This window comes from Leucopleurus acutus (assembly GCF_964270905.1).
Source record: "Leucopleurus acutus genome assembly, chromosome: 10".
NCBI classification, from domain to species: Eukaryota; Metazoa; Chordata; class Mammalia; order Artiodactyla; family Delphinidae; genus Leucopleurus; species Leucopleurus acutus.
Window position 1 is genome coordinate 65,611,773 of NC_139153.1, and position 27,238 is coordinate 65,639,010.

The following is a 27,238-nucleotide window of genomic DNA, read 5'->3' on the forward strand; positions in this document are numbered from 1 at the left end:
AAAGGGGATTTGCGTCCATATAGGGAAGTTTGTATTAGTAAAATGTACCTTCAGCTGTCAGCTTCCAAAATCCCTTAAAAATCCTTTGGAGCCTGTTTTTTGGTGGTAGTGGTGGTGGGGCTTAGCTGGTAAGCCATATATGGGGCTGGTGCGCAGATGCCAGGCTTTCATGGGCCTCAAAACCAACCCTGGAAAAGAGGCCGAAACTTCTCCAAAGCTTTCGCCCAGTGATGGATGTGCCCATGCAGGTGGTCAGGGGGACCTCTCTCTGCCCCTCGGACTCCACCCACCCCAAGTGACTTTCTCAGGCATTCATAATAGCAAACATTTGTTTTTCCCAAACTCATTAAAAAAAAAAAGCCTTAATTTTTGACATCTGCTTCATAACCTCACAGACACCACCTGACAGTTTTATTTTTCCAATCAAACCTCTTCAAGACACTGACTGGTCTCACCCCTCCCCTGCTCTACATCCCCACCTCTGGGTCACTTCAGCCTTCATTCACTGCCCCTGCCCTGCATTTCCTTTCACTCTAGACTAAGAATTTGCCAATTGTAGAGCTTTGGTTTTGCTTTCCTAACTGGACAGTTAGGTCCTTAAAGGCAAATTTCAAGCCTTCTGTTTCCCAGAGCATTTATCAGCATTGATCCCCAAGGAGCTAGTCAATGATTATTGACTGGCAGGGGCCATTCAATTTACCAAGGTAGGGGGAGGGAGGGGGGCTGACAGGCAGCAAGAACCACCTCCATCTGTATATTTTTATCCGTAGGCTCTGACTCTACTTTGTAGATTCCTTGGGTTTTCCCAGAGTCCATGGGTAATCTTGGAGAACACATTCTGCAACTAATTTAAATCACGAGGGAAAAGTTTGGCAAAAAGCCGTAGCTGAAAAAGTGACATTTTAGGGCTAGAAAATCACCAAGGCTATAGAGGAAACCCATCTGCTCACTTGCTGGCCTCAGTGGGAAACAGTAAAGCTGAGAGCTAACATTTCACAGTAGAATCCAGGTTAAACAATCACAAGGCATGTGAACACGGGCAAACCACTTGACATCACTTGAGCCAGCAGAAAAATTGGATATAAAGCAATCTTTGGCAAGGCAGCCAAGGCTGCTCTGAAACAGCTTCCCCCAACACCACCTCCTTCTGCCAAAGCAAGCTTCTACTCATTGGCAGTTCAGAATACAAAGCTCACCTCCCAGGACTAAGTGTAAGTGCACATTCAGGGCTGCTGTCCGCTGCCACCTTGTGGTCTAAATTACAACTGCCGGTCAGGACTGAAATAGGTGGTTACCAGTGCAAAACCACCTGTGCAGTTTAGGATTTTTTATCAGTTATCAGTTTCACCTGGTTAATTATCCGCCTTCTCCATACAATGCTTGGCCCATGGTACCCCACAAATTATTCCCAAGTCCCCATACCCCTTAAGAAGAGCCACTTCTATTAGTTATCCATCTTGCTGGCTTTCCTTACCTTGGTGGGCCTGCTGGTTGACCCAGAGTTGCTGCCTCAAAAGCTTTGACCTCTGAGCAGGAAGTGCAGATTTACTGCAACCATCAGCAGCCCAGGTTTGACCTGCAAGTCAAAGTTGGTATCTCAGCCAGCAAACTTGCCTGCAGGCTTGTGCCCCTGGACTCTTACTGGGCTGCACCTTCAAGGCTCACTTACTGGCACTGCACCAGGCAGGTGGTGTTTCCAGTGCAGGCCCACAGAAATGGTCCCATCAAACCCCTCTGGATACTTACATGACACTTGGCCCCACCAAGAGAAAAACTAACACTGTTCTTGCCCATGTACTCATGTTGTATGCCGGCTCATCACTGACAAACCCCAGGAAAAAAAACCCCAGTGGATTTCCTATTTTCAAGGAGCCCTGGTATAGCAAGACCTCCAGTTGTCTAGTATTCCTGGCGGGAGGCTGGGCAGTCCCTTTAGGGTGTTTTTGTGCAATGTTTTCTCCCTGATTCTTGAAAACCCTGAGCTTTGAAGATTAATAATTCCAGGTCCAGAATAGCAACTGAGCCAGCATGGCTGGTGTGGTAAAGACGCCCAGCTTTCCAACCACCTCCCAGAACGGTTAACCACACTGGACAGGACCCCACAGGGAGGCTTATGCTGGAGCAAAGAGGGCCCAGGTCAAAGCCAAGTACTGCAGCTCTAACAGCAACAAGTGATGTCACCCTGGATAAAGACAACACCCAAAACCAATCCGCTCTTACCCCACTTAACACTCTGATCCTTAAACCAGCCCTGTTCAGGCTACATAACGCACAAAACAGGGCACACAAGATTAATTTTTTCTGGCTACACTTTATTCAACACAAAACAATCTCTTCCAAACTTTACTGAGGTGGCTGACCACGTCCACGACCAAATCCGCCTCTCTGCAAGAGAAAGCACATGACATCAGCATAAGTGGTATGCCGGGCAGCAGGCCTCATCATCACTGGAGAGGTCCCCATATGTAAGGGCTCAGAGAACCCAGCCCTGCCTCTTACAGGCTCTGGGGCCACATTCACCTCCTAGGCCCATTTCCTGCTGCCCAGGACAGCTGCTGTCCCAACAGTGATACACCATCCCCGGGGTTAATCCTTTACTTGGATTAACTAGTCTCACAACTATCTTGAGATAGCTACTACTTTATAGATGAGGTAACAGGCACAGAGGGGCACCTGCCGAAGATCACACCATCTGGAGTCTAGAGCCTGCTCAATCCCCAGTGTTCAGGTTTCAACCCTGTTTTGGTTCACGAAACTAATCCAGGGAGCCTATGATGGCCATTAATGAACTAGAAAATACCACTATGCCTCATGTAGTATTGATCTGTGAGATGTGTTTCAGTAATTTATATATTTACAGATGTTTGCATACTGTGCCTTAATATAAAAACCTATCTGGAATATGTGCTTGGGAAGAGGGGTGGGACCCACCACACTATACTGCATCTCTGAATATGCAGATCCAAAGGGCTGAGACCAGAATAGTGACTGCTTATGAAGAGCAAAAAGGGGATACTTACAAACTGGAATTCGGTTGCTGACCCAGCCCCGGCCTCGGCTTTCTTGTCGGCACCAGCTGGAATGAGAAACACCGATTTAGATTCATCATATGATCTGATCCACTACAGAACAAGGACAAGTCACCCAACCCAATCTTGCAAGAAAAGCCATGTCAGCAAAGGTACCATGAAGTACAAGTAAATTACAACCTGCAGTGGGGAGACATCTTCTGAGCCACCTCTGCCCCATCCCTCTCCTGAGGCAGCCTTCCTTAAGTCACCTTACAAAACTCACAGCCCAAACTACTGCCTCCTCCAGGAAGGCTGCCTTGACCATGAAGTCTGGATTATGTGCACTTCCTATACGGCACTTCCCATCACTGAGTTACTTCCATGCTTCAGACCAGCACCTAGCTCAGAGGGAGCTCAATGAAGGGGGAACTAAGAGGTGAAGGGCCCACAGAAGCAAAAAGCAACTTTATTATGACCAAGGGAAAGTGGCAAACAAGATGAAAGATCTAGTGCTGCTCCGTCCTATATGTCAGCCACTAGCCCAAATTGAGATGTGTGCAAACTACCCATCAGATTTCAAGACTTAAGAGAATGCAAAATATCTCATTAATGTTTATACAGGTTACATATTAAAATAACATTTCAAAATACCCTGGGATTAAAAAAAATTAATATCCACATAAACCATTTCTATTTGCTTTAAATGTGACCACTAGGAAATTTTACAAGTCACATTTGAGGGGCAGGGCTAATAGTCAGTGCGGTTTCAGTAAATCTTATTCAAATCGGAGCCCACCTTTGGCCCATTTCTGACCACACCCACCACAGGCTCCTGTCTGCTCACCTCCTGGCCCTTTGACCAGAGCCACAGTATCCTCCCCAACTCCGTACCTTTGTCCATGCCGATCTCTCCCTGAAATGCTCACTCCCCCACCCTCAACTTGGGGACCAACTGTCACATCCTCTGGCTGACTCCTTGTGTGGTTTGACTTCTAATAAAAGCGATGACGAACTTTCTCTGAACTGAGAGCCTGTTTGCTGGAGGAAATCTTTCTTACTACTATCCTATAAGCTATTTAGGTTAATCGCTCACTTCTCACACCTTAAGAATCAGGCACCACAAGTAGGAGGCAAGAGCAGTAGAAGTTAGTAAAAATTCCCTTTACACCTTTCTTTTATATCACAATTAACTGCTTCTGCAGCAAGGACAGAGTCTCTTTAAAACAAATTGAATGGCTCCCCACCTTATTCCAGAGTAAAATCCCAAGTCATACCATGGCCCACAGAACTATGAGACCTACATCCTTATCTGACTCTCCCACTATCTTCTGTTTAGACAAGTCAGGTGCCTTCCCCATAGGACCTTTGCCTGTAATGCTCTTCCCCCAGGTAGCCTCACCTCCTGCAAATGTTTGCTTCAATCTCACTTCGACAGAACCTTCCCTAAAAATCCAATTGGAAGCTGCACACCCCCCGCCCCCATAGCACCCACGATGGACATGATATATACTTATTTTTGTTTATCCACCCCCTACTACTAAAATGCAAGTTCAACAAGAGAAGGGCCTTTTGTCTCTCATGTACACTACTAGCCCCCCAGTTCCTAGAATTGTGTCTGGCATACCACAGGCACTCAGTATATATCTGTTGAATGAACAGACGTCTGTTGTTCCCATCAGTGCAAACATGTGCTATTTAAAAATAAGATTTTGCACTATTTTTGCAATAAAAAAGCAACAAAGGTGATGTGAGTGGGCCCTGCCCTCAAGCACAACTACAAAACAAAGAAAGCATGTTGCTTTCCTAAAAGTCTTCAGTTTTGCTCTAAAGGTCTTCAACTAAAGTCTTCAGTGTCCCCAGCTCAAAGGGCTTTCCTTCTAATCCCCATCCCTGCATAAGACAAGAAGTACAAAGGACTCCAGCTGGAGATGATCTGAGATGAAACGAAGGATCTTTACTGGTTACCTTGGCATCTACAAGGGCCGAGCCCCAGCCAGAGTAGAATCCCAAGATTCTACCTCAATACCCAGATACAGATGATGCTACTCACAGGGCACAGCGCTTCGTCTGTAGGTGTCTCTGTCGGCTTCCCCTCTTGTGAGTCTTGCAGGTCGCTCTCCTTCCAGACCTACACAAATTAAACCACAGTATGAACACAGGGCAACGTGGGAACTCTGTTCCCTTCAGGCCAAAAGAACGAACTGCTCTTCATTCTCACTGGGCAACACTTAGTTATGATGGGTTAATGGGGACAGGAACTCCTACACCCACAACAGTCAGGTAGAAACCTGCCATCGCTGACGTTTTGGCTCCTCTAAGACCTAGGAAAACGCACATCTTAATTAAAATGTCGTACACCTGCAAAAAGTTTGCTTTCTTCTGTATTTCTCAGCATAAACACACATTTTCCAATTCCTTGGCAAATTAAGAAATCCAGCCATTTCTACAAACATTTGAATAGCCGAAATTTTGAACCTGACCCATCTCTGAAATGGAAAACTTCCTGTGCAAACAGGAAAGGAGGCACCATAAGCTGCAAGCCCCACCTCCAATATAAATATATAAATACAGAGGCCACTGAGAATCCTCTAGCTCCTCCTCGCGTCTCACTAGGCTGTGGGATAACATTCTCATGAACACTGAAAGGTTAATCTAGTATTCTCTCTACCTTGTTATGCTGGAAAATTACCTATAGAGTTCATGATTTGAAAATGGACTTTTTTAGATTGAATCTGTAGTACGTGGCCAAAGTAAATAAACGCCAGGCCCCACCTATGGCAAACTGGAATCTGTGTGGGAACAAACAATGGCATTGGCAACACTCCCATGCCCCCAAAGATTCCAAGATGCAGTGAAGAACCTTTGCTCTAAAGATATGTAATCCTGCCTAACCACCTAGGGAGCTTTCATAAAAAATGCAGATTCCTGAGCTCCACGAAGTGCCATTCCAGGGAACCTGACAGTCTGATTACCATCTGTTTTTAGGAATCTCTGCATCTCACCTCATCAAACTCACGAACTGCTCTTTCTACAAAGTTCCAGTGACAAATTTTTTCAAAACCTAAGGAAAAGGAACCATAGCCCTGAAAAATGCCAACTGTAAGCCAACAATGACCTCGAGTCAGAAGGTAATTCCCCACACAGACCCCTTGCACACTGCTAATATACACACACGCACTCTCTACATCCATTCTCCCCTATCTGTCGTGATTATTTCTGCTCCCATTGCCAAGAAACTCTAGACAACTCTTCATTTATTTCACATGGTAAACAGCTTTGCTTTGGACTTCTCGGGGTGGATAAGCACCTCGCTCTACTGGAAAAATTTCAGGAGAAAATTTCAGTAATACTCTATCACATTTATCTTGCCACAGACTAATATCCTGTGTTTAATGCCATTTCTAGGGATTGCCTAAAGACCTGAGTCCAGTTCCATTAAAGGTTCTAGGACTTGACCTAGGTCTTGCGTGTCAGAGTGCCTCAAGAGCTGATTCCAATGTTATATTACTAAGACCACCTCCATGCCCCACACAAAAAAAACCACTGTTTCACCTCTCCCCCCAGAAAGAGCAACTTCAGAGAATGCCTTCAGAGGCATTATGTGGGCACTATACCTTTGGGCCGCGGCCTGCCAGTCTCAGGACGACTGCGGCGCAGGGTGGCAGGCACGATTTCAGGGGGCAGGTGAAGGTAATCCCGGAGATACTGGATACCCTCGTTGGTTAGGTACCAGTAGAAATGTCTCCAGGCAAACTGTTCCTTCACGTAGCCTCGTGATTTGAGAGACTGTAAGACAGAAAACTACGGTTAAGACATAACTAGAGGCTAGAAAAGCAGTGCAAACGGGAAGCTCAACTTCACAGTAGACAAATTTTCACGGTGTATCTACCTCACAGCCCTTCAAGGCAGCAAGCAGTTCTGGCTGTCCTGACTTCTCCTTGGAATTTGCCTTGAACACCAGTGGAAAATCCCTCCATGTGCACCCCACTCCAGCAGCCACCCCCCACCCCCGCTACCTGCATGGCCTTCATGACATGAAGATTGGGCACATTCTTGTCTGCCAGCTCGGGGTGCTTAGGCATGTGGACGTCCTTCTTGGCCACCATCACTCCCTCCTTAAAAAGGAGTTCATAAATGGCAATCCGGTTCTTCTTAGGCATCAACATCTGCAAGAAGGAAGCGATTATCCAGAGCATTTTTGAGCAGTGTGGCCACGGGCCAGTAACCCAGTTCATCACCCCCAAAGACCACACACACACACAAATCGCTGTCCAATGGACTGAAATCTCAAACACACCATGAAAAACAAGAATTCAAACTCCGCTAACTTAAGTCCAACAGTGACTAGTTCCCTCCCCCACCCTCGAAAACACGATTCAGGTGAGAAATTGCCAGGACGTTAAAATAAAACGATGGAGGTACATACTCGCTGCAAGACTTTCACACTCACAACAAAGGTATAAAACGGGAAGCAGACCCTGTACGCTCGGACTATTTGGGGACCATCAGCAACAGTACCTAATGCGGAATGGGCGCGGCGGTACCTTCAGGTGCGCGGGAATGACCCAGAGGAAAGCCCTCGATTCATGACAGGCCGCTGACCCCAAACCAAAGGGCTGAAACCTTCACAGCCTACCACTCTTCTCCCAAACTAAACTTCCATGACCAGGCAAAGAGGCAACTCAGGGTGCGGGGTTCTGCCCCGAAAAACAACGTGCAAGAGCTAGGGAGCTAGCACAGTCTCCCTAGCCTCGCCCGGATCTTCCCCGCCACGCAAGAGTTTCATCTTCCTCTCCCCTCCGCCTTCCACTATCGGGACGCCAATCTTCGCCTGCCAGGGCCCCACTACCCAGCGAAGTGCGCCCCTGGCTCCTCTCATTGCTCAAAAATGGACGGGAGGGCAGCGGGAGCGAGCAGCCTCCGCCACAACCCCGGGGAGGAGCAACGACTACGGCGGCGAGAAGGCCAGGATGGGGGCCGATGGAACCCGAACTCCCGAGGAACTAACCGCGACGGCTGCTGGGTCCGGGGCCGGAGCTGGAAAGGAAGGAGTATGTGCGGCGCGGCGTCTCTTCCGGGCTGCCGTGCCCCGCCCCCTGTCAGGACCCGCGCGCTGCCTGAGGTGGCCTCGGCGGTGCCTGAGGGACTGGCGTCTCCGGGCGACCGCGAACCCTGGCTTCCTTGAGGACGAACGCACGTGGAAACCGCCACTGGGGGCTTCTGACACTGCGTGCTTTATCAATAAATGGTCACTTTTATTGCGTGGGCAGGCCCTTTACGTGTTTCTTTTGTTTCCCGTCGGTAACTTAACTTATTATTATGTAAATAATATATGCTCTTTGAGGGGGGGGAAGAGAAACCAGACCTAATAATAATAACTGCAATAACAATAATAATAAAAGAATAAAAATAGAATCCCATCAACCGAAGGATCGCTATTAACATTTTGGTATATATTCTTACAAACTCAAAGGAAGTGTATTTTTTAACAAAAATGGGATGTTTTGTATGTACGTTATGGTATGATGTTTGGAAACCTGTTTTTTTCATTTACTAATACATCATGAATCTCTTCTTGTTAATTAATACCTTCAATTGTAATGACTACGTAGTAGTCCGCTGATGGATGGTTTAATCAACACTCTGACTGGATATATAGTTTAGAATTTTTTCACTATTATAACTAACGATGCCACACACCTGCACACTTCTCAAATATTTTCCTTAGGACAAAGTCCTGGCAGTGTAATTGTTGAGTAACAAAGTACACATTTTTAGGTTTTTGACACATGCCACATTGACTTCTGGAAGGCGTTATCAATTACATTCCGGTCAGCTGTTATCAACAAGCCTCACTTCCTCATTATTAACCCTGCCGACATTGGATATTCATTTTTCTCAGTCTGATAGATAAGAAATATTAATCTCATTGCTCTTTTGATTTGCTTTTCTTGATTACTTCTGTGGTTAAATAGTTTTTCTTTTTAGGCGTTTGTGTTCCTTCTTTTATAAATTCACTTCCATTACCTGTTGTCCTATTAAGTTTTTTCTTATTGATTTGAAATTACTCTATGTATTAAAGCTATTAACCCTTTGTCACGTATTTTTCAAGAATTTCTCCCAGTTTTTTTTTCATTTGTTCAATTTAAATAGTATTTCGAAGAAGTTTCACTTTTTTTTCACATTTCTTTGTATTCAAATCTTTATGGTTTCAGACTTTGGTACAATGCTTAAAAAGTCACTCCACATCTGAATATCATATAAATATTCACCTAGGGACTTCCCAGGTGGTGCAGTGGTTAACAATCCGCCTGCCAATGCAGGGGACACGGGGTTGAGCCCTGGTGGGGTTGAGCCCTGGTCCGGGAGAGTCCACATGCCGCGGGGCAACTAAGCCCATGCGCCACAACTACTGAGCCTGCGCTCTAGAGCCTGTGCTCTGCAACAAGAGAAGCCACCGCAATGAAAAGCCCGTGCACCACAACAAAGAATAGCCCCAGCTTGTCCCAACTAGAGAAAGCCCGCGCGCAGCAACGGGGGCCAATGAAGACCCAATGCAACCAAAAATAAATAAATTAATAAATTAATTTAAAAAATATTCACCTATAGTTTCTTCAAGTATTTTTGTGGTTTCACTGTTTAAAAATAAGTATTTGGCAGTTTTGCAGGATGGAAAGAATTCTGGAGATTGGGTGCACAATAATGTGAATTACTTAACGCTACAGAAATGTACACTTAAAATGGTTAAGATGGTAAATTTTATGTGTATTTTGTCACAAGTTAAAAAATAAGTATTCATAACATGTTTACAGAAAATTTTTTTTAAAATCTTGGACAACAAGAAACAAGGAAGAAGGAAAAACATAATCTAAGGACTGGTAAAGCAGATTTGGAAAAGAATACAATAAAATTCCTAGTAATGAAAACTAAAATGATTGAAATTTAAAACAATTTAAAAAAAGAATAAACAATAGATATGACACACTTGAAGAGAAAAATCATGAAAGGGAAGATAGATGTGAAAAAACAGAACATTCACAATGTAGTCCAGAGATTAAAAGAGATGGAATAAGTGGGTGTGGGCAGGAATAAATTAGGAGGCTGGAATTAACAAATACACACTACTATGTATAAAATAGATAGCCAACAAGGACCTACTGTATAGCACAGGGAACTCTACTCAATATTACATAATAACCTATAAGGGAAAAGAATCTGAAAAAGAATATATAACTGAATCACTGTGCTGTACATCTGAAACTTACACAATATTGTAAATCAACTATATTTCAGTAAAAAAAATTTTTAATAAAAATATATATAATTGGAAAAAAAGAGATGGGATAGTTGAAAGAAAGGATTTGAGGTGTGAAGGATAGAGAGGGAAAGTCTAATACATGTCTATGTGAAGTCACATAAGAAAATGATAGAGAATATGGGAAAGAGACACTGTCAGTATCCTCAAGAATTCTTGGAAGACAACACACTTCAGAGTCACTGAGATCATCAAATCTCAAGTTGGATAAATAAAAACAGATCCATGCCTAAACATATCATAATGAATTTGCAGGGCATCAGAGACAAAGAGAAGACCTTGAAAGCAGCCAGCAGGAAGACACAGGGGTGATGGCTCACTTCCCAGCAGCAGCTCTGGGATGCAGTTTACTGAAATACAGTCTCGCAGGTCTCTTCCCTTACTGTGGCTAGAGTGATCCTGCTACAACATCAGACCATGTCACTCCTCTGCTTAAAATCCTCCAAGGACTCCCCAGTTCCCTTACAAAAATATTCAAAGTCTTTACATGACTAAATTGTTTATGTTTAAATCTTTTAGGGACTTCCCTGGTGGTGCAGTGGTTAAGAATCTGCCTGCAAATGCAGGGGACACGGGTTCAAGCCCTGGCCTGGGAAGATCCCACCTGCCGAGGGGCAGCTAAGCCCATGTGCCACAACTACTGAGCCTGTGCTCTAGAGCCCGGGCTCCGCAGCAAGAGAAGCCACTGCAATGAGAAGCCCGCGCACTGCAACGAAGAGTAGCCCCTGCTCGCCGCAACTAGAGAACAGCCTGTGAACAGCAACGAAGACCCAACGCAGCCAAAAATAAGATTAATTAATTAATTAAAAAATAAATCTTTTATCCTCCTGGAATGTCTTCTGGTGTAAAACTTTTCCCTCCAAAGGGTAAGATGGTTTCTCAGCATCATTATCTCAATAAGCTATGCTTTTATCTGAAATATCACTAAATTGTTCAGGAGAGATGGATTCAGTTTTAGATTTTGTTGCATTTGTGCCTGTGAGACACACTGGTGAAAAAACCCAGGATGATTTTTTTTTTTCTTTTTATATCTCCCTGTACTATGCAGCTGCTTCCCACTAGCTATCTATTTTACATTTGGTAGTGTATATATGTCAATGCTACTCTCACTTCATCTCAGCTTACCCTTCCCCCTCCCCATGTCCTCAAGTCCGTTCTCTACTTCTGCATCTTTATTCCTGTCCTGCCCCTAGGTTCATCAGAACCTTTTTATTTATTTTTTTAGATTCCATATATATGTGTTAGCACATGGTATTTGTTTTCCTCTTTCTGACTTACTTCACTCTGTATGACAAACTCTAGGTCCACCCACCTCACTACAAATAACTCAATTTTGTTTCTTTTTATGGCTGACTAATATTCCATTGTATATATATGCCACATCTTCTTTATCCATTCACCTATGGATGGACACTTATATTGCTTCCATGTCCTGGCTATTGTAAATAGTGCTGCAATGAACATTGGGGTACATGTCTCTTTTTGAATTATGGTTTTCTCAGGGTATATGTCCAGTAGTGGGATTGCTGGGTCATATGGTAGTTCTGTTTTTAGTTTTTTAAGAAACCTCCATACTGTTCTCCATAGTGGCTGTATCAATTTACATTCCCACCAACAGTGCAAGAGGGTTCCCGTATCTCCACACCCTCTCCAGCATTTATTCCCTGTAAACTTTTTGGTGATGGCCATTCTGACCACTGTGAAGTGATACCTCATTGTAGTTTTGATTTGCATTTCTCTAATGATTAGTGATGTTGAGCATCCTTTCATGTGTTTGTTGGCAATCTGTATATCTTCTCTGGAGAAATGTCTATTCAGTTCTTCTGCCCATTTTTGGATTGGGTTTTTTGTTGTTTTTGATATTGAGCTGCATGAGCTGCTTGCATATTTTGAAGATTAACCCTTTGTCAGTTGTTTCGTTTACAAATATTTTCTCCCATTCAGAGGGTTGTCTTTTCGCCTTGCTTATGGTTTCCTTTGCTGTGCAAAAGCTTTTAAGTTTCATTAGGTCCCATTTGTTTATTTTTGTTTTTATTTCCATTTCTCTAGGAGGTGGATCAAAAAAGATCTTGCTATGATTTATGTCAAAGAGTGTTCTTCCTACGTTTTCCTCTAAGAGTTTTATAGTGTCTGGTCTTACATTTAGGTCTCTAATCCATTTTGAGTTTATTTTTGTGTATGGTGTTAGGGAGTGTTCTAATTTCATTCTTTTACATGTAGCTGTCCAGTTTTCCCAGCACCACTTATTGAAGAGATTGTCTTTTCTCCATTGTGTATCCTTGCCTCCTTTGTCATAGATTAGTTGACCATAGGTGTGTGGGTTTATCTCTGGGCTTTCTATCCTGTTCCATTGATCTATATTTCTGTTTTTGTGCTGGTACCACATTGTCCTGATTACTGTAGCTTTGTAGTATAGTCTGAAGTCAGGGAGTCTGATTTCTCCAGCTCCATTTTTTTCCCACAAGACTGCTTTGGCTATTTGGGGTCTTTTGTGTCTCTATACAAATTTTAAGATTTTTTGTTCTAGTTCTGTAAAAAATGCCACTGGTAATTTGATAAGGATTGCATTGAATCTGTAGATTGCTTTGGGTAGTGTAGTCATTTTCATAGTGTTGATTCTTCCAATCCAAGAACATGGTATATCTCTCCATCTGTTTGTGTCGTCTTTGATTTCTTTCATCAGTGTCTTATAGTTTTCTGAGTACAGGTCTTTTGTCTCCCTAGGTAGGTTTATTCCTAGGTATTTTATTCTTTTTGTTGCGGTGGTGAATGGGATTGTTTCCTTAATTTCTCATTCTGATCTTTCATTGTTAGTGTATAGGAATGCAAGATATTTCTGTGCATTAATTTTGTATCCTGCAACCTTACCAAATTCATTGATTAGCTCTAGTAGTTTTCTAGTGGCATCTTTAGGATTCTTTATGTATGGTACCATGTCATCTGCAAATAGTGACAGTTTTACTTCCTCTTTCCAATTTGTATTATTTTATTTCTTTTTCTTCTCTGATTTCTGTGGCTAGGACTTCCAAAACTATGTTGAATAATAGTGGCAAGAGTGGACATCCTGATCTTAGAGGAAATGGTTTCAGTTTTTCACCATTGAGAATGATGTTTTCTGTGGGTTTGTCGTATATGGCCTTTATTATGTTGAGGTAGGTTCCCTCTATGCCCACTTTCTGGAGAGTTTTTATCATGAATGTGTGTTGAATTTTTTCAAGAGCTTTTTCTGCGTCTATTGAGATGATCATACGGTTTTTCTTCTTCAATTTGTTAATATGGTGTATCACATTGATTGATTTGCATATACTGAAGGATCCTTGCATCCCTTGGATAAACCCCACTTGATTATGGTGTATGATCCTTTAATTTTTTTTTTTTTTTTTTTTTTTTTTTTTGCGGTACACGGGCCTCTCACTGCTGCAGCCTCTCCCGTTGAGGAGCACAGGCTCCGGACACGCAGGCTCAGAGGCCATGGCTCACGGGCCCAGCTGCTCCACGGCACGTGCGATCTTCCCGGACCGGGGCACGAACCCATGTCCCCTGCATCGGCAGGCAGACTCTCAATCACTGCGCCACCAGGGAAGCCCATGATCCTTTAATGTTTTGTTGGATTCTGTTTGCTTGTATTTTATTTGAGGATTTTTGCATCTATATTCATCAGTGATATTGGTCTGTAATTTTCTTTTTTTGTAGTATGTTTGTCTGCTTTGGTATCAGGGTGATGGTGGCCTCATAGAATGAGTTTGGGAGTTTTCCTTCCTCTGCAATTTTTTGGAAGCGTTTGAGAAGGATGGGTGTTAGCTCTTCTCTAAATGTTTGATAGAATTCACCTGTGAAGCCACCTGGTCCTGGACTTTTGTTTGTTGGAAGATTTTTAATCACAGTTTCAATTTCATTACTTGTAATTGGTCTGTTCATATTTTCTGTTTCTTCCTGGTTCAGTCTTGGAAGGTTATGCCTTTCTAAGAATTGTCCATTTCTTCCAGGTTGTCCGTTTTATTGGCATAGAGTTGCTTGTAGTAGTCTCCTAGGATGCTTTGTATTTCTGCAGTGTCTGTTGTAACTTCTCCGTTTTCATTTCTAATTTTATTGATTTGAGTCCTCTCCCTCTTTTTCTTGGTGTGTCTGGCTAATGGTTTATCAATTTGTTTATCTGCTCAAAGAACCAGCTTATAGTTTTATTGATCTTTGCTATTGTTTTCTTTGTTTTTATTTCACTTACTTCTGCTCTGATATTTATGATTTCTTTCCTTCTACTAACTTGGGGTGTTGTTTGTTCTTCTTTCTCTAGGTCCTTTAGGTGTAAGGTTAGATTGTTTACTTGAGATGTTTCTTGTTTCTTGAGGTAGGATTGTATTGCTATAAACTTCCCTGTTAAAACTGCTTTTGCTATATCCCATAGGTTTTGGATCGTCGTGTTTTCATTGTAATTTGTCTCTAGGTATTTTTTGATTTCCTCTTTGATTTCTTCAGTGATCTCTTGGTTATTCAGTAACGTATTGTTTAGCCTCCATGTGTTTGTGTTTTTTTCATTTTTTTTCCCTGTAATTGATTTCTAATCTCATAGCATTGTGGTCAGAAAAGATGCTTGACATGATTTCAATTTTCTTAAATTTACCAAGGCTTGATTTGTGACCCAAGGTGTGATCTATCCTGGAGAATGTTCCATGTGCACTTGAGAAGAAAGTGTAATCTCCTGTTTTTGGATGGAATGTCCTATAAATATCAATTAAATCTATCTGGTCTATTGTGTCATTTAAAGCTTGTGTTTCCTTATTAATTTTCATTTTGGATGATCTGTCCATTGGTGAAAGTGGGGTGTTAAACTCCCCTAGTATGATTGTGTTACTGTTGATTTCCTCTTTTATAGCTGTTAGCAGTTGCCTTATGTATTGAGGTGCTCCTATGTTGGGTGCATATATATTTATAATCATTATATCTTTTTGGATTGATCCCTTGATCATTATGTAGTGTCCTTCTTTGTCTCTTGTAACTTTCTTTATTTTAAAGTCTATTTTACCTGATATGAGTATTGCTACTTCAGCTTTCTTTTGATTGCCATTTGCATGGAATATCTTTTTCCATCCCCTCACTTTCAGTCTGTATGTGTCCCTAGGTCTGAAGTGGGTCTCTTGTAGACAGCATATATATGGGTCTTGCTTTTGAATCCATTCAGTGAGCCTGTGTCTTTTGGTTGGAGCATTTAATCCATTCATGTTTAAGGTAATTATTGATATGTATGTTCTTATTACCATTTTCTTAATTGTTGTGGGTTTGTTTTTGTAGGTCCTTTTCTTCTCTTGTGTTTCCCACTTAGAGAAGTTCCTTTAGCATTTGTTGTAGAGCTGGTCTGGTGGTGCTTAATTCTCTTAGCTTTTGCTTGCCTATTAAGCTTTTGATTTCTCCGTGGAATCTGAATGAGATCTTTGCCAGGTTGAGTAATCTTGGTTGTAGGTTCTTCCCTTTCATCACTTTAAATATGTCCTGCCACTCCCTTCTGGCTTGTAGAGTTTCTGCTGAGAAATCAGCTCTTAACCTTATGGGAGTTCCCTTGTATGCTATTTGTCGTTTTTCCCTTGTTGCTTTCAATAATTTTTTCTTTGTCTTTAATTTTTGCCAATTTGATTACTATGTGCCTCAGCGTGTTTCTCCTTGGGTTTATCCTGCCTGGGACTCTCTGTGCTTCCTGGACTTGGGTGGCTATTTCCTTTCCCATGTTAGGGAAGTTTTTGACTATAATCTCTTCAAATATTTTCTCGGGTCCTTTCTCTCTCTCTTCTCCTTCTGGGACCCATATAATGCGAACGTTGTTGCATTTAATGTTGTCCCAGAGGTCTCTTAGGCTGTCTTAACCTCTTTTCATTCTTTTTTCTTTATTCTGTTCCGTGGCAGTGAATTCCACCATCCTGTCTTCCAGGTCACTTATCCATTCTTCTGCCTCAGTTATTCTGCTATTGATTCCTTCTAGTGTATTTTTCATTTCAGTTATTATATTATTCATCTCTGTTTGTTTTTCCTTTAATTCTTCTAGGTCTTTGTTAAACATTTCTTGCATTCTCGATCTTTGCCTCCATTCTTTTTCCGAGGTCCTGGATCATCTTCACTATCGTTATTCTGAATTCTTTTTCAGGAAGGTTGCCTATCTCCACTTCATTAAGTTGTTTTTCTGGGGTTTTATCTTGTTCTTTCATCTGGTCCAAAGTCCTCTGCCTTTTCATTTTGTCTATCTTTCTGTGAATGTAGTTTTCCTTCCACAGACTGCAGAATTGTAGTTCTACTTGCTTCTGCTGTCTGTCCTCTGGTGGATGAGGCTATCTAAGAGGCTTGTGCAAACTTCCTGATGGGAGGGACTGGTGGTGGGTAGAGCTCCCCAGGCTGATTTTAGATAAAGAGCTCAGAATTCGTCCTGTGGGAGAGAGTTGCATTACATTAGGTCAGGGAATCACCTAAGACCCTGTGAGGCTCTGAGATCACCTGGAGAGGATGTGGACTGAGAAGAGGATGTGGAGGGACACTGCAGCACTTCCCAGCTCATCCTCAGATGAGGTTCTTGTGGTGTCTCCAGCCCTGGATGGAGCCTTCTCGTGGGCAGGGGCCATGACTTGCTCCTCTCTTTGTCCTCTCCAGCAGTTAACATGATGTCTCACACATGATTGGGATACTAAGTGTTTCAGGAGTAAAGAGCAAACTCATGGTGAGCAGAGGATATTAGAGGTTACTGAGTCAGGAAGGAGGACAAATAATAATACCCTCTGACATTTAGAAAAGACTTCTCAAATGACAGCGCACCCTTGAGTTCACTGAATTCCATTCAGCAGTGAGGCACAAGGCACCTGGCCCTGGGCCAGGTGATGGGGTAAAAGTGGAGGCAAGAACACACTCGGATCCCACGCCCGGCAACAAATACCTCTATTATGTACTGGGAGCTATGAAGAAAAGGATCAGGGTGTGGTGACCTAGAGCTTGGGTTGAGAAAAACCAGGAGGAACAATTCCAGTGCAAGGCCCTGCTGCAAAGAAGGGCTTGAACTGAGAGGCAAGCCAGCGGCCAGGACATGGTGAGCATGGAGAACCGGGACAGGTATGGTGGCCTCAGGAAGAGGTAGGATTTTATTCAAAGTGCAATGAAGAGCCACGGAAAGGTTTCAGGCAGTCGTGACAGGATCAGATGTATATTTTAAAGAGATTACCGTTATCAAGACCAACACCATTTTTACCACTCCTGCGCTGTATTGTGCGTGAGATATAGGTCTATCACCTGCCCCGTGTTAAAGACACACACACACACAAACCCAAAAAACAAAAAACAAACGAACAAAAAACAGGCTTAGAGAAACAGATGTTTCTTGGTCAAGGTCGCAGAAGTAAGAGTTGATGGAACTGGACTCTGTCTGCAGAGCCCGGAGCCTTTCCTGCTACCTCAGGCTGCCCCTCTGCAATGGGGTGTTCCTCCTGGGGCCAAGGTCAGGGGCAGGGAGCCAGAGCCCAGGGTTCAGAAAAGTGAGAGGAAGGGCTCTGGCTCTTGCAGGGTTTGGTCTCATGCCTGCTGCTCAGTAGAACCCTTTGGGAAGCTTTTAAAAATCCATTTACCCAGGCCACACCCCAGACTGAGTTAAGTCAGACACAGGGGGTGGGGCCAAGGCATCAGTATTTTGCCTTTTTTTTTTTTTTTTTTTTGGCTGCACCACGAGACTTGTGGGATCTTAGTTCCCTGACCAGGGATGGAACCTGGGTCCCCTTCAGTGGCAGTGCAGAGTCCTAACCACTGGACCACCAGGGAATTCCCCCAGTATTTTGCTTTTTAATTTTTCTTGATATGTAGTATACTTACAGTACAGTGCACAAATGTTAAGGTTACAACTCAATGTATTTTTATGTGTGTGTGTATGTGTGTGTGTGTGTGTAAATCCATGTTAACTACCATTCAGATCAAGAGAGAAGATATGACCAGTACTCCAGAAGTCTCCCTTTCTGGTCAGTGCCCCACCCCCATTCCCAGATACACACTATTCTGATGTCACCACAGTACGTATTGGTTTGTGTCTGGCTACCCGCCCCTCTTCATCATCAGGTCTGTGAGAATCCCCGTCACAGGCATCAGTATTTTGTTCCTTTTGGTTGCAGCGTGGCATTTCATTGTACAGCTACAGCACAATTTGTTCATCCATTTACCAGTTGGTGGACCACCACCTAAGTGGTTTCCAGAATTTACAAATAAAACTGCTAAGGATGTACTTCGACATGTTTTCTGGTGAACATGGGTATGGGCAGCAGCAGTTTTAAAGCCACCAACATTGAGAACCACCGACTTTGCGAAGCTATAAAATCCTGCGGGCTGCTGGAAAGATGGAAGAATGGAAGTCAGGGTCTAGGTCCCCAGAGACCCCCTGGAGTCCCCCCAGATTGGAAATGAATAAACTACCTTGTAGAGGTTTTCTAGTTGCAGTTCCTTTTCTTTTGAGGTTCCAGAGCCTTGAATAAAATCTCCCTGGTCACAGAGGAAAGGGAAGGAGTCCTGGGGAGCAGTGCCCTCTGTGGTCAGCATGGTGGCCTCTATTTCTGTGACTCAGGGAACAGAGTGGAGGGCACCCTCTTAGGGCCCAGGTACAGTGAGGCCCTGGCTGTGACCACAGTAAACCAGATGTCCTCAATAGACACTATCTAGAATAGCTTCCTAATGCTGTAGCATGACACCTCCTCCCACTCCAGAAGAAAGCTCCTCGAAAGAGCCATCTCTGCTGTGAATTTTCATTTATAGCTCCCAAGGCATATATGAGTTTGTGATCTGTAGGTAGATGGCTGCTGACACATTCCCGGACACACACACACACACACACACACACACACACACACACACACACACGTCACCCACATCTGTTGCCATGGGGCTGAGGGTGTGATTTATTCTCTAAATGGAGCCTGACCCTCCCCTCCACATGAGCAAACCACACCGCAGAGGACCTCTCCCTAATCGACTACCACCTCTTTACCTGTCATTGTTTGGGGCAGCTCCTCTGACCTCACTTGCCTGAGGCTGCCGTGATTATTTTCCTGAATTATTTGATAATAAGCAATGTGGAGGCAAAAACTGCAGACAGAGTTCAGGGAGTGCCACCTGTTGACAGCCTGTTGGATCTGTTGCCTGCAGAGGTGATCCATGTTGCTGTCAAGGTCTGGTTCATCCATTGTCACCTGTAACTCTCTGAGCATTTCTCATACTCCCTTGTTTTCTTTTTCACTGCCTAACTATTGGGTTGGCCAAAAAGTTTGTTCAGTTAGTGAATACATTAGTCAATAAAATTCTTGGTGAAAATGAAAAATGTGTCTTTTATTTTTATTTAAACCAAATGAACTTTTTGGCCAACCCAATACATTTTTGAGTACCCATTTTACAGCTGGAAAAGCTGAGGCATGGGAAGGTTTGGAATCTCAGCTCCACAAGGGCACGGATTTGTGCCTGTGGTGCTGATGGCTGGACCCTCAGCAGCTTGGGACAGTGCCTGGCACACAGGAGAGCCTCAGTAAATATTTCTTTAGGAAATGAATGAAGCTTGTGATGCATTTTGGTTTTGAAACGTCTATCTCGATTTCCTCTTCCTGCTGGGTCTCCTTCCTCAGCACAGTCCACCAGGACAAGCAAGGCAGCCACACTTCCCTTGGGAGGGTTTCCTCTCCCATTGCCCATTGGAGCCTCTTTACCTCTGCAATTGAGAGCACAGAATCGAGAGCTACACTGCCTGGCAAACCTCTGCCACTTTGTAGCTGTGGGGCCTCTTAGCCTCTCTGTGCCTTGCTTTCTTCATTTCTTTGCTGGAAATAACAGTACCAACCTGGTGGAGTTGTGGGAAGGATTCAAAGAGTTTGTATAAATGATGTGTTTGGAGCTGTGCCTTGCATATGGCAGGTGCTCAAGAAAGTCAGTTATTAATATTACTTTAAATAAAAAAAAACTTTCCCCCTAGCTTTAATGAGGTATGATTGACAAATAAACAATGTATGTACTTAAGGTCTAAGGCCTGATGTTTTGATATCCTCTTTTCTGAAAGATTTTTTCAAATCTTCTGCCCATTTAAATTTTTTTTTCAGTTGTGGTAAAATATACACACCATAAAATTTACAATCTTAACCATATTTAAGTATACAGTTCAGTCTTTTGCCTGTTTTAAAAACTGGATCATTTTACTTCTTAATATTGAGTTGTAGGAGTTATTTATATAATCTGGATACCAGTCCTTTTTTCAGATATATGTAAATATTATGAATATTTTCTCCTAGTCTGTGGCTTATCTTTTTATTTTCTTAACAATGGCTTTTGAAGACCAGAAGCTTCTTTCTTTCTTTTTTTTAAAATAAATTTTATTGGAGTCTAGTTGATTTACAATGTTGTGTTAGTTTCAGGTATACAGCAAAGTGAATCAGTTATACATATACGTATAACCACTCTTTTTTTAAAATTAATTAATTTATTTATTTATTTTGGCTGCACCCTGAGGCTCATGGGGTTTTAGTTCCCCAACCAGGGATCGAACCCGGGCCCTTGGTAGTGAGACTTCAGAGTCCTAACCACTGGACCACAAGGGAATTCCCTATCCACTCTTTTTTTAGATTCTTTTCCCATATAGGTCATTACAGAGTATTGAGTAGAGTTCCCTGTGCTATACAGTAGGTCCTTATTAGTTATCTATTTTATATGTAGGAGTGTGTATCTCAATCCCCATCTCCCAGAAGTTCTCTTTCTTTTTAAACACAAAGATATAATTTTATTCATGCAAGAATATGAATACTGTGCAACATGTAGGGCTTTTTTCTGCCTGTTTAAATTGAATTTCAATCTGAACATCTAATATTGACAAGCATCAAGCTATTTTAATCAGGTTACTTTTTACGTTTATAAAAGTGGCACAAATGTCTCTGAATACCACTCCAGAGATACTAATACACAAGGCAAACAACTACCCAACTCCTCTTTAGCCTCATATCACAAAACAATGCAAAGACAGATGGAATAACATTCCCTGCGCTCTAGGGAAAGCACAATACAGGAAGAGGGTAAGAGGGTTTCTGGGTCCCTGACAATGTTTCACATGCTTCTTTCATCTTCTGTCTTCCTTCCCCGGGCACGATGGGGCTCCTTTGATGGAAGGCAAGATGGCTGCTATCCCCAGAAGTTTTCAATTAGTTAATTTATTAATAGACTAATCTGTTAATTTTTTAAATGACCTGTGCTTTTGGTGTCCTAAGAAATCTTTGCTTAGCCCAAGCTTACGAGAATATCCTCTTACGTTTTCCTTTAGAAGATTTTTTAGTACCCACCCTCCACCCCCGGCATGGCTTGTGGGATCTTAGTTCCTGGGCCAGAGTTAGAACCCATGCCCCCTGCAGTGGAAGCGCAGAATCCTAACCACTGGACCACCAGGGGATTCCCATTTTTTTAGTTTTTTGGGTTTTTATTAACATCTTTATTGGAGTATAATTGCTTTACAATGGTGTGTTAGTTTCCGCTGTATAACAAAGTGAATCAGCTCTACATATACATATATCCCCATATCTCTCCCCTCTTGTGTCTCCCTCCCACCCTCCCTATCCCACCCCTCTAGGTGGACACAAAGCACAGAGCTGATCTCCCTGTGCTATGCGGCTGCTTCCCACTAGCTATCTATTTTACATTTGGTAGTATATGTATGTCCATGCCACTCTCTCACTTCGTCCCAGCTTACCCTTCCCCCTCCCCGTATCCTCAAGTCCATTCTCTATGTCTGCGTCTTTATTCCTGTCCTGCCCCTAGGTTCTTCATGACCTTTTTTTTTTAGATTCCATATATATGTGTTAACATAGGATATTTGTTAACATAGGATATTTGTTTTTCTCTTTCTGACTTACTTCACTCTGTATGACAGACCCTAGGTCCATCCACCTCATTACAAATAACTCAATTTCGTTTCTTTTTATGGCTGAGTAATATCCCATTGTATATATGTGCCACATCTTCTTTATCCAGTCATCTGTCGATGGACACTTAGGTTGCTTCCATGTCCTGGCTATTGTAAATAGAGCTGCAATGAACGTTGTGAATTTTTTTAGTTTTAACTTTTACACTTATGTCTATGATCGACTTCAAATTAAATTTTGTGTGTGGTATAAGGATTGAGATTCTTTTTGTTTCAAACAAATATCTAGTTCTTCCAGCATCATTTGTTGAAAAGACTACTCTTTCCGCATTGAATTAACTTTGTTGAAAATTAATAGATCACACATCAGTGGCTCTACTTCTGGGCTCTTTTTTCTCTTCCACTGATCTGCAGTGTTATCCTTACACCAACAGCACACTTTCTTGGTATTGTTGCTTTATAGATAGACTTGAAATCAGGTAGCATAAGTCTTCCAACTTCATTCATCCTTTAAAAGAAAATTGTTTTGGCTTGCTCATTAAAAAAATATTTTGATCTGTGTCATAAAAGATGAGGAAAAATAGATAACCAACAAAGACCTACTGTATAGCACAGGGAACTATGCTCAATATTTTATAATAACCTATAAGGGAAAAGAGGGAAAAGAATCTGGAAAAGATATATATAGAGAGAGATAGATAGATAGGTCTGAATCACTGTGCTGTACACCTGAAACTAACATGATATTGTAAATCAACTATACTTCAATTAAAAAAAAATGCAAGAAAAAAATTCCAAGGAATTCTCTGGCAGTCAAGTGGTTAGGATTCCGTGTTTTCACTGCCAAGGGCCCAGGTCCAATTCCTGGTTAGGGAACTGAGATCCCACAAGCCGTTCAGTGTGGCAAAAAAAAAAAAAAAAAAAAAAAAAGATGAGGAAAGCTTACGGATTGAAGTAGACTAAGCAGAAATAACAACTAAATGCAATGTGGAATCATGGATCAGATCCTGGAAGCAAAAAGGGACATTAGTGGGAAATTCATATTAAAGTAAGGTCTGTAGTTTAATGAATAATATTATACCAATGTTAACTTCCTATTCTCGATTATATAGATATTAATATTAAGGGAAGCAAGGTAAAGATATCAGAAAACTCTTTATTCTTGTAACTTTTCTCTAAGTCTAAAATTAGTTCAAAATAAAAAAAAATTTAAATTGTACAAATATTGATTGTAACAAATGTACCACTATGGTACTGGATTTGATAGTGGGGGAAGCTGAGAGAAGAGGGGCAGGGGGTACATGAGAACTCTCTGTACTTTCTGCTCAATTTTGCTATCCACCTAAAACTGCTCTACAAAACAAGGTCTACTTAAAAACGAAAAAAGAGAAAAAAAGGTGCACATGAAAAAGAATGAGATAAGAAAAAAACTTGATGTTGTTTTTTTGCATATATTTTCCCCTTAATTTAAAAAATTTTGGTAAACTACACACAAAATTTACTAGCTCAACCATTTTTAAGTGTATAGTTCGATGGTATTAAGTATATTCATATTGTTGTGCAACGATCACCACCATCCAGAACTCTTTTCATCTTACAAAACTGAAACTCTATACCCATTAAACAATAACTTCCCATATGCCCCTCCAACCAGCCACTGAAAACTACCATCTACTTTCTGTGTTTTTGACTTCTCTAAGTACCTCATATAAGTGGAATCATACGTGTTTGTCTCCTGTGGCTGGTTCATGTTCACTTAGCATAACGTCCTCAAGGTTTATCCACACACAAAAAAGGGCACAAATAAAAAGAATGAGATAGAAGAAAAAAGTTGATGTCTTTTAAGTCTCTTTTAATCTATAGGTTCTCCCTCTGTATTAGTTTTTCTATGCTGTGTCACAAATTATCACAAATTTAGTGGGTTAAAACAACACACACATAGGGAATTCCCTGATGGTCCAGTGGTTAAGACTCCTTGCTTTCACTGCCGAGGGCCCGGGTTCAATCCCTGGTCAGGGAACTAAGATCCTGCAAGCTGTGAGGCACAGCCAACAAAAAAGAGAAAGAAACAACAAAACCCACACATATATTATCTCTCAGCTTCCATGGGTCAAAAGCCTGGGCACCACTGAGCTGGATCCTCCTCTCAGGGGCTCTCAGGCTGCAGTTAAGGTGTTGGTCAGGCTGCATTCTCACCTGGAGACTCAACTAGGGAAGAATCCACTTCTAAGCTCATTCTGGCTGTTGGCAGCACTCATTTCCTTGCAACTGCAAAACCGTGGGCTCCAGATGCTTCCCAGTGATTGCTGGAGACGGCCCTTAAGTTCTAGAAGCTGCCCCAAATTTCTTGTCATGTGGCCCTCTCTGTAGGCTGTTCATAGCCTGGATGTTTTCTTATTTCAGATTAGTAGGGGAGGACTTCGCTGGTGGTCCAATGGTTAAGACTCCGTGCTTCCACGGCAGGGGTCGTGTGGGTTTGATCCCTAGTCAGGGAAGCTCTGCATGCTGCGTGGTAACGCCAAAAAAAAAAAAAAGAAAAAGAAAAAAACCAAACAAACAGGGGAATCTCCCCTTCCAGTCTGCTAAGATGGAGTCATATAACAAAACATGCTTATGGGGGTGCCATCCTCTCGCCTTTGCCATAGTCTATTGGTTAAGGGCAAGTTGCAGGTCGTACCCACACTCAAGAGGAAGAGATTATACAAGGGCACAACTCATTGGGGGGGGTCAGTTAGGGTATGTTGGCCATACTCTCCATGCCCCACCTGCCCTTTTTTTCCTTTACAATTAATTTGTTGGAGTATCTGGGTTGTTTGACCTGTAGAGTTTCCCTTGGTCTAGATTTTGCTGATTGCACACACAGTGCAGTTCAACATGCTCCTCTGTCACCTGCATTTCTGGCAAATGGGCAGCTGGACCCCGAGGACTGATCAGACTCAGGTTGGATCCTTTTGGCAACATTTCAGGTGGTGACGTGGTCTTCCCTTGGGAGGCACATGGTGTCTGGCTGTCTCTCTTTTTGTGATGTTAGCAGCCATTGATGTTCAATGTCTACACCAGTTAATTCACAGAGGGTAACAAAATGATGATGTCCTAATTCTGTTATTTCATTTACTGGTTGCAATACTTTTATAAAGAGATGCTTCCCCTTATCTGTTATTTGGTTACCCAGTGGCATAAGTCATATTGGGACGGCAGGATAAATGCTTGATTCATTTCTTTTGTTTTTAAAATTAATTTATTCATTTATTTATTTTTGGCTGTATTGGGTCTTTGTTGCTGCATGCAAGCTTGTCTCTAGTTGCGGTGAGCAGGGGCTACTCTTTGTTGTGGTGCATGGGCTTCTCATTGCGGTGGCTTCTCTTGTTGCGGAGCACGGGCTCTTGGCACATGGGCTTCAGTAGTTGTGGCATGCAGGCTCAGTAGTTATGGCTTGTGGGCTCTAGAGCACAGGCTCAGTAGTTGTGGTGCACAGCCTTAGTTGCTCCGCGGCAGGCAGAATCTTCCCGGACCAGGGCTCGAACCCGTGTCCCCTGCATTGGCAGGCAGATTCTTAACTGCTGAGCCACCAGGGAAGTCCTGATTCATTTCTTTTCTTTTATTTACCTGTTTCCAAGATAATAAATTGTCTCCTTATCAAGATGACCAATTAATTTTTAATAGCATTATGAACCACAGATTTAAACATATTTGATTGATTTGAATCCATTGCAATTCTTATCCTTATTAAAGCTCACATGGGCCAGTGGGAGTCTCTTCAAACTGGCTTCTGAGTCCTTTTGACATCCTATTAGCCTTCGAGAGTTTCCTGCTAGCTGCTACATCAAGGTGGTCCAGCCTAATCTTGTATTTTGTACCTTCCCGCTCCAGACTTGAAAAAGGCATTTCTCTAAGAAGCCCTGTCTTCTTTTTTTATTTTGTAATTTCTTTTTTCTTTCTTTCTTTTCTTTTCTCTCTCTCTCTCTCTTTTTTTTTTTTTTCTCCTGACTCCTTTTCATAGGAAATGGTATTTCAAGACCACATTTTGGGCTCTAGTGATGCTCATTGCTGTTGGGTCGATCACTGTGTCTAGCTTTCTGGCGGACAGAACTAGGAAATGTATACAGTTCCTTGTGAGCTTCTCTGCTATGAGGAAGAAAAGGGGTGTTGGAGCTGAGAGGCAATATATTCATCACTGGCACATCCACTTTTTTTCTGGCTCTTCTCTTTCTTTCATTTCTGTTGTCCCTATTCTGTAGCTCAATCTTATTCCACAAGCAGTAGTTTCTCTCCAGTGTGGGGTTCTGTCCTCACAGGGCAGGGAGCCTTGGGGCTGTTTCAGAAGTTTATAGCACCTCGACCGCTCAGCCCCTTCAAGCCCCTTGCTCTGAGCCACACTCCGGTGTCAGCTGTTCTTCTCAAACTGGCCACGGTGCTTTACCAGGAATATCTGTTGCTTATTTTGGGGTTCTCCTGTTTCCAGGTCACCAGATGCTGCACCATACCCCCTTGCTTCCTTCTGCTTCTTCCCCCACAGATGCAAGTCTTGTAGCTGTCCCTGCTTTGTCCTCACCCTTGTATTTTAAGCTTCATGGAGACAGCTTGTCACCCATTGTGTTGTGAACCTTGTTTGTGGTTTTTGGTCACAGCTAGGGTCACTCCCTCGGCTGGTGTCTGGGGCTAGGCTGGAAGGTCCAGCAGATCTCACCTGGCATTTCCTCCACGTGGCCTTCCTTCCCCACGTGGAGGCTGGGCGTTCAGTCACGTAAGCTTCTTTAAAGCACGGTGGTGGCTTCCCAGGGAGAGAGTGCAGAAGCAGAAGCCGATAGGTATGGGAGAAAGGTCACTCTCATTCCATTCGGTTGATCAAAGCAAGTCACAAGACCCGCCCAGATTCCAGGGGAGGAGACAGACCCCACCCCTCATGGGAGGAGCAGCAGGTGCCGGCTGGTCTGAACCGGAGCCCAAGCTGATGCCCTTAGGAGACTGGGACCAACGGAGGCCTGCACCAGCCACTAAGGGGTGGGGCGGGGAGGGAGGGATGGG

At 42.8% G+C, this 27,238-nt stretch overlaps 1 protein-coding gene across 1 annotated transcript; it reads right to left on the reverse strand.

Annotated features, from left to right (window-relative positions):
- Positions 1–2,291: 2,291 nt before the first annotated feature.
- On the reverse strand, positions 2,292–8,085 carry LOC309968052 (small ribosomal subunit protein eS10). Its single transcript, XM_082849161.1, has 6 exons — positions 8,020–8,085; positions 7,028–7,177; positions 6,626–6,797; positions 5,062–5,139; positions 3,021–3,076; positions 2,292–2,385 (listed from the first exon to the last, which is right to left on the reverse strand). Exons 2-6 carry the CDS (start codon positions 7,175–7,177, stop codon positions 2,344–2,346), a joined length of 498 nt encoding a protein of 165 aa, XP_082705287.1. The 5' UTR covers positions 8,020–8,085; the 3' UTR covers positions 2,292–2,343.
- Positions 8,086–27,238: the final 19,153 nt, after the last annotated feature.